We start from the raw sequence: 12197 nt of genomic DNA on the forward strand, positions 1-12197 counted from the left end.
GGGCAGTTCAGGGTTTGCCCTAGATTACCAAAATACCTCTGGCGGCAGGGGCGTGGTCACCATGACATCATTGCATAATTTGCTATGATGATATGATTTTCTTTAAAAAAAATATTTATTGTATACATACATTTGAAAACAAATGTTTTATTAATTATCAATAAAATATATTTTATACCGTTTTGCCATATTAACAATTGTTAATGCTTATTGTACAAACCCCGTTTCCATATGAGTTGGGAAATTGTGTTAGATGTAAATATAAACGGAATACAAAGATTTGCAAATCCCTTTCAACCCATATTCAATTGAATGCACTACAAAGACAAGATATTTGATGTTCAAACTCATAAACTTTTTTTTTTTTTTGCAAATAATAATTAACTTAGAATTTCATGGCTGCAACACGTGCCAAAGTAGTTGGGAAAGGGCATGTTCACCACTGTGTTACATGGCCTTTCCTTTTAACAACACTCAGTAAACGTTTGGGAACTGAGGAGACACATTTTTTAAGCTTCTCAGGTGGAATTCCTTCCCATTCTTGCTTGATGTACAGCTTAAGTCGTTCAACAGTCTGATGTGGTATTTTAGGCTTCATAATGCGCCACACAGTTCGGTTTCATAATACACCTTACGGTTCAACCTGGACACATCATCAGTGATTCTCCCGGGGTCATAGGGTGTTTCGGGTCTTAATCAAACACCCTCTCCCGGGCGACCCAGCCGAGGGTGATCAGTCCCTCGACTTGTGTCCAGGTAGCGCTCCACGCTACGCGTCCCCCCTCCGACGGTCTGCCCCGGGGTTGCGCCGGTGGTGCTTGGAGGTTCCATGCACTGTGGGGAATGTCCGGGCCTGGGTCCTCCTCCGTCTCATCAGGGCCGTATAAGGTACTGGCCCTGTGCGTTGCACCACGGGTTTCCTCAGGCAGCCTATCATTTTCAATGGGAGACAGGTCTGGACTACAGGCAGGCCAGTCTAGTACCCGCACTCTTTTACTATGAAGCCACGTTGATGTAACACGTGGCTTGGCATTGTCTTGCTGAAATAAGCAGGGGCCTCCATGGTAACATTGCTTGGATGGCAACATATGTTGCTCCAAAACCTGTATGTACCTTTCAGCATTAATGGCGCCTTCACAGATGTGTAAGTTACCCATGTCTTGGGCACTAATACACCCCCATACCATCACAGATGCTGGCTTTTCAACTTTGCGCCTATAACAATCCGGATGGTTCTTTTCCTCTTTGGTCCGGAGGACACGACATCCACAGTTTCCAAAAACAATTTGAAATGTGGACTCGTCAGACCACAGAACACTTTTCCACTTTGTATCAGTCCATCTTAGATGAGCTCAGGCCCAGCGAAGCCGACGGCGTTTCTGGGTGTTGTTGATAAACGGTTTTCGCCTTGCATAGGAGAGTTTTAACTTTCACTTACAGATGTAGCGACCAACTGTAGTTACTGACAGTGGGTTTCTGAAGTGTTCCTGAGCCCATGTGGTGATATCCTTTACACACTGATGTTGCTTGTTGATGCAGTACAGCCTGAGGGATCGAAGGTCACAGGCTTAGCTGCTTACGTGCAATGATTTCTCCAGATTCTCTGAACCCTTTGATGATATTACGGACCGTAGATGGTGAAATCCCTAAATTCTTTGCAATAGCTGGTTGAGAGGTTTTTCTTAAACTGTTCAACAATTTGCTCACGCATTTGTTGACAAAGTGGTGACACTCGCCCCATCCGTGTTTGTGAATGACTGAGCATTTCATGGAATCTACTTTTGTACCCAATCATGGCACCCACGTGTTCCCAATTTGCCTGTTCACCTGTGGGATGTTCAAAATAAGTGTTTGATGAGCATTCCTCAACTTTATCAGTATTTATTGCCACCTTTCCCAACTTCTTTGTCACATGTTGCTGGCATCAAATTCTAAAGTTAATGATTATTTGCAAAAAAAAAAAAAATGTTTATCAGTTTGAACATCAAATATGTTGTCTTTGTAGCATATTCAATTGAATATGGGTTGAAAATTATTTGCAAATCATTGTATTCCGTTTATATTTACATCTAACACAATTTCCCAACTCATATGGAAACGGGGTTTGTATAATGTGCTTGGTTGAGAATTTTTCAAGTGTCTAGAGACTTTTAGTGACTTTTTTATTAAAAACAACAAAGCAACAAATCTAGCGTCTTTTTCTGCTGTTATAATAGAGTGTACTTGTGTTGAGAGACTTCACGTCTGTCCCTCGATATCCCTGATGAAGAGGCAAGCTGCAGCGAGCATGATGTCGCACTTGCTTCGCACTGCTGGTCCAGTTGGAATTTTTTCCTTAAAAGCCACCACTATCTAATATTTGCACTTTTTGTAGATCGCTGTCTGGTATATATTAGAGTTACATCCACATCGCAGATATGTTGACAACGCTCCAGATAATGGCGTGCGTCTTGTTTACATCCGGTTTCGGCAGCCCTGTTTTCAGTGATCAAAATATTTTTTTGGTGGCCGGATTTTCAATGCATCACTATTCAATAGTGCACACATAATAGGCTTTATATTTGCATTCATACTGTAAAGATCTGATGGTGGTAATGTTTTATGTTCATGTGGTTTTGATTTGATAATTTTTCCCAAGATTACAAACACACCGTCTCTGTCTGAAAGTTGTTTCAGAGAGAATGTGTGTCTGGGTAAGCACAGAGATGAAAGTGTTTGCACGGGAGTTAAAACCTGTTGGAATTGTGCCGGTTGTTGGCATAAGATTGGCAATAAAAGTTAAAAATAGCATCTGACTTTGTGTGACTTCTTCTCACGGTTACAATACATTACATTACTTTAAAGACATGCACCTGGGGATAAGTTGATTGGCAACGCTAAATTGGCCCTACCATGAGGTGGCTACTTGTCCAGGGTGTACCCCGCCTTCCACCCGAATGCAACTGGGATAGGCTCCAGCCACCCCGTGACCCCGAGAAAGACAAGCGGTAGAAAATTATTGGGATAGATGGATAATTTTTTTTCATGTAAAAAAACAAAAAACCCCAAAAAACCCACTATTTCCAAGGTGTGGCGGCTATGAATTTGACGTAGCAGTGCGCCACATTCAGGTACATTAAGGAACAACCCTGCAGTTGCTGATAGCTGATACAGTAGTTTATAAACATGATGCTGCTGCACATTGCAAACCATCTTAAAAACAAGTCATGATATGAACAATGGTTTCAGTTCATTTTCAGTATGTTTTTTGTTTTTTAAGGAGAATAACTTTTTCCTATCAACAATTTCTCTTTATTTTATTTTAGTAAACAAAGTATTGCTAATGTACTGAATACTCCAAGACTTTTCTTAAGTTAACGATAACTAAACCCTACACTTTCAAATGGTAAATTTCCTCTTATTCCTTGACTACCCATACACGCCAGTGGTTCTTACCAGTGGTTTGGCTGCGGCACACACCATCATACCCTTGATGCAAGTGGTGACCCAAATTGTGGACATTTATTAGCTCAAATATTTAAAAAAAATACATTCAAGTACAGTTTAATTTTGAGGTAGTGCAAACTAGCATGTGTGCCGGCATAAAACAAGGTCAATGATCATTTCAGGAAGTTTTTATCCATATATTGTGTATTAAAAGTTAAAGTGTCTGTAGAGGTTTTTAGTGCACGGCATATCAGAGGAGTTGAATCAGAACAAACACAAATAAGAATTGTAATTGAAAAAAACGTTTTTCAATTACACTGCTTTTTACCTACATTAACTCAGTGGGTAAATTTAATCGCCCAGTCTGGCCCAACAGTTTAGTCACATAGTCTTATCTACGAGTGTGCGTTGTGGACAGAATTTTTTCAATAACGTCAGCTTTTAAAATATTTGAATGAAGCTTCTTTAAATTGTTGTCTTTCAAATTCTATGTTTGTGCTGAAGCAAAATCGATTTTTTTTTCTTCTTCTGTATAATGTGAGTGGAGAGAGGTGGAGGCAATGGTACTTGGACATTACACCGCGGAGAGGGCTTTTCTCTACTCGCACAGGAACATGCGCTCTTAGACACACACACGCACACAGACACACACGCTACAAATGAATTACAAAACTGCGGCCTATAAAGACAGAGCGGACTGTATTTGACCATGTATCGTTGCATTTGTACTATAGAGCAGAAAGATATACCAATACACAAGCGGGAAATTTAATAAATTGCCAAATAATGTTGTTTATTCATGCTGAAGCTTCTTTTATAATCTAGTAATGCTGTATATGTCAATTATAAAAGTTTAAGATCTATAAATGAGATTATACTTACAGAATGTGCAAATAAGCACACACTTTGCCTCTTGTTCAATCTGTAGATTAAAGGTTGCTATTTTAGCTAAAGCTATATTATATTTACTGATTTTCATTTGGTCTGGATCTTAGACCATTATGGACATTTATAAGTGTGTGTGTGTGTGTGTGTGTGTGTGTGTGTGTGTGTGTGTGTCTCTATGTGTTTGTTTGACTGTTATACAGACAGCATTCTCAGATTTCCTGATGCGAAGCTCCAAAGACCTGTCTAAGCACATCAAAGTTGTGGTAAGAATTTGTCAATGCAGTCAGCTCATGTTTAAAAGCACCACCCCTCACACACACACTGTGTGTGTCTGCTTCTGCTTGTCTCCAGTGTGATGGGAATGATTTAACATCAAAGGTTCTGGATTTGAAGCTTCAATGTCTGGTTTTCCTCAACATCCCCAGGTTTGGTTCCTACGACTCCTACTCCTGACAACACACACTTCTCACTTGGTCTGCAAGGTCTGGTCAGAAGAGAATTATCACAGTTGTTGAATTCCATTTTATAGACGTTCTGGCCATACTAATTAGAGTCGGCATGTCCGCTGAGAGCGTCTCACAAACCTTACAATTAGTTACAATACCCAAGTATTACAAAGTATATTATTCGGCATACTCAGGACTGTGCTCAGCCTTCCCCCACTCACTCTGCTCACTCGCGACTGCATGGCCACCTCCAGCTCAAACCACATCATTAAATTTGTTGATTACATAACAGTAATGGTCCACCGGTGACTAATGAATCGTTGAAGTCTTTGAACATCATACAAACAAAAGGTGTAGCATCTAGCTTTGTGGTGTGGTGAAAACAACCTGTTTCTAATTGGGGACAAGACAAGAGATGTTTGTTGACTACGAGAAAGGTTGTCATGTGCAAGCCCTCAACTTCCTGCGTAGAAGGTAAACAATGTGAACTGCTCTCCCTCCATCATGGTGTTCTTATATAAAAGGACCATAGAGAGCATCATAACGTACTGCATCACAGTCTGCACTGGATTATAAGAGCAGCAGAGCGTACAATAGATGTCTCTCTACCCACCCTAGAAGACATATACACCAAGAGACGTGCCAGGGAAGCCAACAAATTAACTGACTCCACCCATCCATCCACCACCTTTTCACTGTTTTGCTCTCTTGCATTAGGAACAGTTGTTTCCTTGAAGCAATCAGAACACTAAACTCACTCCCTGCTCTGCCACAAGACGTTGTAAAACTATTCCTATTGGATTATCCATCCATCCATTTTCTACCGCTTGTCCCGTTCGGGGCCGCGGGTGTGCTGGAGCCTATCTCAGCTGCATTCCTGGACACACCCTGGACAAGTCGCCACCTCATCGCAGGGCCAACACAGATAGATATTTTATACTAATTTTATTTGATTAATCATATTATTTATTACTATGTATGTATGTATGTTATATCACAGTTGCTTTTTCCTTGCTCTTGTCACTTGCACTGTCATTGTTGCACTCAATGATGAGAAACATTCACTGTATTGTATGTACACTATATTGCCAAAAGTATTTGGCCACCTGCCTTTACTAACATATGAACTTGAAGTGCCATCCCATGGAATTGTCCAAAATGTTTTGGTATCCAGGAGCATTCAAAGTTCCTTTCACTGGAACTGAAAGGCCAAGCCCAACTCCTGAAAAACAACCCCACACCATAATTCCTTCTCCACCAAATTTCACACTCGGCACAATGCAGTCCGAAATGTAGCGTTCTCCTGGCAACCTCCAAACTCAGACTCGTCCATCAGATTGCCAAATGGAAAAGCGTGATTCATCAGTCCAGAGAAGGCTGCTCTAAAGTCCAGTGGTGACGTGCTTTACAGTTTACACCACTGCATCCAACGCTTTGCATTGGGTGGTGATGTATGGCTTAGATACAGCTGCTCGGCCATGGAAACCCATTCCACAAAGCTCTCTGCGTACTATTCGTGGGCTAATTGGAAGGTCACATGAAGTTTGGAGCTCTGTAGCAACTGACTGTGCAGAAAGTCGTTGCACTATGCGCTTCAGCATCCTCTGACCCTCTCTGTCAGTTTACGTGGCCTACCACTTGGTGGCTGACTTGCTGTTCCCAAACTCTTCATTTTTCTTATAATAAAGTTGTCTTTGGAATATTTAGGAGCAAGGACATTTCACACCTGTTTAAGTTGCACAGGTGGCATCCTATGACAGTTCCACGCTGGAAATCACTGAGTGCGGCCCATTCTGTCACAAATGTTTGTAAAAACAGTCTCCATGCCTAAGTGCTTGATTTTATACACCGGGCCAAGTGATTAGGACACCTGATTCTCATCATTTGGATGGGTGGCCAAATACTTTTGGCAATATAGTGTATGTATCATACAGAGAATGACAATTATATAAAAAAAAAACATTGAACCATTATATCCTTAAAGGGGAACTGCGCTCTTTTGGGAATGTTGCCTATCGTTCACAATCACTATGAAAGACATGAAAGCATGTATTTTTTTATGGATTCTAAATATTAAATAAATGCGATCAAAAGTCAGCTTACAATGGAGCCTATGGGAGAAGCTCTATTCTGCCTATAAAGCCCATTAAAATAACATCCAAACAACTCCATTAAGGTTTTATACACATGATGTAAGTATATACAGTCGTGGTCAAAAGTTTACATACACTTGTAAAGAACATAATGTCATGGCTCTCTTGAGTTTTTCAATAATTTCTACAACTCTTATTTTTTTGGTATAGAGTGATTGGAGCACATACTTTTTTGTTACAAAAAACATTCTTGAAGTTTGGTTCGTTTATGAATTTATTATGGGTCTACTGAAAATGTGACCAAATTGGCTGTGTCAAAAGTATACATACAGCAATGTTAATATTTGGTTACATGTCCCTTGGCAAGTTTCACTGCAATAAGGCGCTTTTGGTAGCCACCCACAAGCTTCTGGCAAGCTTCTGGTTGAATTTATGACCACTCCTCTTGACAAAATTGGTGCAGTTCAGCTAAATTTGTTGGTTTTCTGACATGGACTTGTTTCTTCAGCATTGTCTGCATGTTTAAGTCAGGACTTTGGGAAGGCCATTCTAAAACCTTAATTCTAGCCTGATTTAGCCATTCCTTTACCACTTTTGACGTATGTTTGGGGTCATTGTCCTGTTGGAACACCCAACTGCGCCCAAGACCCAACCTCTGAGCTGATGATTTTAGGTTGTCCTGAAGAATTTGGAGGTAAACCTCCTTTGTCATTGTCCTGTTTACTCTATGTAAAGCACCAGTACCATTGGCAGCAAAACAGGCCCAGAGCATGATGCTACCACCACCACGCTTGACGGTAGAAATGGTGTTCCTGGGATTAAAGGCCTCACCTTTTCTCCTCCAAACATATTGCTGGGTATTGTGGCCAAACAGCTAAATTTTTGTTTCATCTGACATCACATGGACAAAGGTAAGACCTTCTGGAGGAAAGTTCTGTGGTCAGATGAAACAAAAATTTAGCTGTTTGGCCACAATACCCAGCAATATATTTGGAGGTTGGGTCTTGGGCGCAGTTGGGTGTTCCAACAGGACAATGACCCCAAACACACGTCAAAAGTGGTAAAGGAATGGCTAAATCAGGCTAGAATTAAGGTTTTAGAATGGCCTTTCCAAAGTCCTGACTTAAACGTTTGAACAATGCTGAAGAAACAAGTCCATGTCAGAAAACCAACAAATTTAGCTGGACTGCACCAATTTTTTCAAGAGGAATAGTCAAAAATTCAACCAGAAGCTTTTGGATGGTCATCAAAAGCGCCTTATTGCAGTGAAACTTGCCAAGGAACATGTTACCAACTATTAACATTGCTGTGTGTATACTTTTGACCCAGCAGATTTGGTCACATTTTCAGTAGACTCGTAATAAATTCATCCATCCATCCGTTTTCTACCACTTGTCCCTTTTGGGGTTACGGGGGGTGCTGGAGCCTATCTCAGCTGCATTCTGGCGGAAGGCGGGGTACACCCTGGACAAGTCGCCACCTCATCACAGGGCCAACACAGATAGACAGACAACATTCACACTCACATTCACACACCGGGCCAATTTAGTGTTGCCAATCAACCTATCCCCAGGTACATGTCTTTGGAGGTGGGAGGAAGCCGGAGTACCCAGGGGAACCCACGCAGTCACGGGGAGAACATGCAAACTCCACACAGAAAGATACAGAGCCAGGGATTGAACTCAGGACTACTCAGGACCTTCGTATTGTGAGGCACATGCACTAACCCCTGGTCCACCGTGCTGCCCATAATAAATTCATAAAAGAACCAAACTTCATGAATGTTATTTGTGACAAACAAGTATGTGCTCCAATCACTCTATCACAAAAAAATAAAGTTGTAGAAATTATTGAAAACTCAAGAGAGCCATGACATTATGTTCTTTACAAGTGTATGTAAACTTTTGATCACGACTGTATGTTATGTGGTAACCGGCACATTTTATATTAACATTTAATATTGATGTTTTTTTTTATCATTTTAAGTATTGCTGCAGACTTTATGAGAGACAACAAACTTAAGAATACATCACTTACTGTGCATTGTCTGCTGTCATTAGGATGCCGGCTGCTAGGATGTTAATACAGTTCCGTATAGAAGAAAAATGGCTCATCATCCTTGCGAAGAAAAGGGGGGTGGACCCAACTGTCTTTTTGTGTCGTTCCCACCATTTACGGGTTTAAATTGGCTGTCAAAGTGTACCAACTTGTCGGACTACGTCCTCAGCCTATAATAATTTATGATCTACAACAAACTTCTAGGGAGCAAGGAAGCAAGGAAACACCTCACCAGTCGATCATGTCTAAATTGTACACAAGCTTGTGATCACGGCGCTACTATAAATAGTTTGTCTGCGTTAGCGCTTATAATAACAATGTAACAATACTTAGTTAATAGTCAAATCACGAAAGATAGATAGATAGATAGATAGTACTTTATTGATTCCTTCAGGAGAGTTCCCTCAGGAAAATTAAAATTCCAGCAGCAGTGTACAAAATTGAGATCGAATTTAAAAAGTAAAAAGTAAATAATGGGGGTATAAATGGAAACAAAATAGAAAAATATTACAATAGAATAAAAATAAAAAGCAACAATGAGAATAAAAATATAACAGTAAAATAAGAATATAACAAGATAAACTAGGCAGTAGTGACCATGTTATGAAAAAGTATTGCACTGTTATTGTTTTGCATCCCCTGTCATCCTAGTACCCCCCCTACCCCCCAGAGAGGAATTGTACAGTCTAATGGCGTGTGGGACAAAGGAGTTTTTTAGTCTATTGCACTTAGGATGAAGCAGTCTAGCACTAAACAGGCTCCTCTGGCTACTGATAACGGTATGCAGAGGGTGACTGGCATCATCCAGGATGCTCACTAGTTTTTCCACAGTCCTCTTCTCTGCCACCGTTACCAGTGGGTCCAGTTTTATTCCGATCATAGAACCGGCCCGCCTGATCAGTTTCTCCAGTTTGGAGCTGTCCTTCTTAGATGTACTGCCCCCCCAACACACTACGATGTAGTACAGAACACTGGCAACCACAGACTGGTAGTATGTAAATAGAGTATTGTTGTCGGTTTTTGAATGGCTTTTTATTTGATTTTTTGGGCGAAATAGACAACCTCCCATTGGCTCTGATATAAGCAGACTTTTATTTATGTGTATTTACAAGTTAGAATGCATATTTTTGAAATATCTATTCTTTGTCATGTCTTTCATAATGATCATGAACGATTGGCAAAATTCCCAAAAAAATGCAGTTCCCCTTTAAGTCAAAAAACATTATTTGGACCAAGTGCTAGACAACAATTCGCTTGACACATACAGATATATAAATAAGTATGATCAGATTCCCAATAGTATTTCAATTTAGAGGCTATGGGGCGTGAACATTTTTTGACCTGTTAGGACGTCATAACAGAAAATATTTGAGAACCACTGAGCTACTGTATGCTGGTCACAATGCGTTATCTGTTAATCACTGATATATTTTTTTAATACAATTTGTTTGGAATGTGTATTCAAATCAGCTCATATACTGTAGGCATTGAGGCTGTGGGTTTATTGTGCTTGTGTCTGTATGTGTTTCAGGTACTGTGCAGGCACTACCCCTTGGGGAAATCCAAGTGATCACCATGACTTTGAGCCACAACGGCATGATGATGGATACATTGAGGTCATTGGGTTCACATTGACATCATTGGTATGGAAGAAAATGTGTAATTTTGCTTTAATGTTAAACATGTAATGTATAGGATATTAAAAAAAATATTTGTGGAATTATCTCTCATGTTCCTTTCATTATATTTGTTATGTACCTTTTTTGTATAGGCTACTCTCCAGGTTGGAGGTCATGGCGAGCGTCTGACTCAGTGTCAAGAAGTCATTCTCACTACGACAAAGCCTCTTCCCGTACAGGTGTTCTATCCCACCCAGCACACATTTACCCTCTCCAGTCAAGATACAAGATGATTTATTTGTCATTGCACTTAAAAAGTGTAACGGAATTTGTTTATAGTCAACCTGTCCAAGTAATAGAAATACAATAAGACAGGGGGTAGACAGGACAAGAGGGCTGATGGGTTGCCACATGGGTGGCACCCCGTAAAAGATGGGAAAGAGAGAAACAAGAGGAGGGAGAAATAAAGCCACTCTCAAATTATGCTCCTGTTGGGGGCGCAGTGTGGGAGTACGAAAACATCTAAGCAAAAAAAAGCACACATTGCCACATACAAACTCGAGACTTGTAATGGGCAGGTGCTACAGCACGGGCAGCCAGCCGCAGCCACTGCCAAAAAGTGGTGCAGCTCTGTGGTCAGCATACCGCACTGGGGGGTGAAGAGGCGAAGGTGGGATGGGGTGCGCGTGTACTAGTTTGTGTAGTGTCTATTGATGTGTGTGTGTCCATAAGCCAACGACATAACTTTGGCGTTACGGCCTCATTCCACAGAGTAACAACACGATAACACAGCTGGTTGCTGTGGAGATGTTCATGGTATGGTCTAAACGAGGGGTCGGCAACCTTTACCACTCAAAGAGCCATTTTGACAAGTTTCACAAATTAAAGAAAACAATGGGAGCCACAGAACTCTTTTGAAAATTTAAAATGAAACAACACTGCATACAAAGCTTTTTTTGCTTTGTGCTATGTTTTAACCAGGGGTCTCAGACACACGCCCCGGCCCGCACCTTATTATGAAAATTTAATGTTAGTGCAGCCCGCGAGTTTTAAATGAATGCCGCTTGATAGCGTCATACTTGCCAACCCTCCCAATTTTTCCGGGAGACTCACGAATTTCAGGGTGTGATGGCACTGCTTTTAGCGCCCTCTACAGCCTGCTCAAACAGCGTACCTGCTCGGCCACATGTTGAATCCAGCTTCTGCTTGCACACGTAGGAGACAGCAAGGCATACTTGGTCAACAGCCACACAGCTTACACTGACGGTGACCGTATAAAACAACTTTAACACTGTTACGTTACAAATATGCGCCACACTGTGAACCCACACCAAAAAAGAATGACAAACACATTTCTGGAGAACATCCGCACTGTAACAACATAAACACAACAAAACAAATACCCAGAATCCCATGCAGCCCTAACTCTTCCGGTCTACATTATACACCCCCGCTACCACCAAACCCCGCTCACCTCAACCGATGCACGGAGGGGGGGCGGGTGGGGGGGGGGGGGGTTGATGTGTGGGGGGGTTTGGTGGTAGCGGGGGTGTATAATGTAGACTGGAAGACTTAGGGCTGCATGGGATTCTGGGTATTTGTTGTGTTGTGTTACGGTGCGGAGGTTCTCCAGAAATGTGTTTGTGAACCCACACCAAAAAAGAATG

The 12197-nt window shown here is 41.3% G+C and overlaps 1 protein-coding gene across 8 annotated transcripts in view; it reads left to right on the forward strand.

The window, feature by feature from the left end:
- Window positions 1-12197, forward strand: part of LOC133654105 (diacylglycerol kinase zeta-like) — a 307039-nt gene that overhangs the window by 148954 nt on the left and 145888 nt on the right. For all 8 annotated transcript variants that reach the window (XM_062054130.1, XM_062054125.1, XM_062054127.1 and 5 more), the window contains 4 exons: window positions 4515-4577; window positions 4666-4739; window positions 10443-10554; window positions 10683-10769. In XM_062054130.1, the coding sequence (XP_061910114.1) occupies window positions 4515-4577; window positions 4666-4739; window positions 10443-10554; window positions 10683-10769 (336 nt within the window). The remainder of the gene's footprint in view (window positions 1-4514; window positions 4578-4665; window positions 4740-10442; window positions 10555-10682; window positions 10770-12197) is intronic.

This window comes from Entelurus aequoreus, linkage group LG07 (assembly GCF_033978785.1).
Source record: "Entelurus aequoreus isolate RoL-2023_Sb linkage group LG07, RoL_Eaeq_v1.1, whole genome shotgun sequence".
Classification (NCBI taxonomy): domain Eukaryota; kingdom Metazoa; phylum Chordata; class Actinopteri; order Syngnathiformes; family Syngnathidae; genus Entelurus; species Entelurus aequoreus.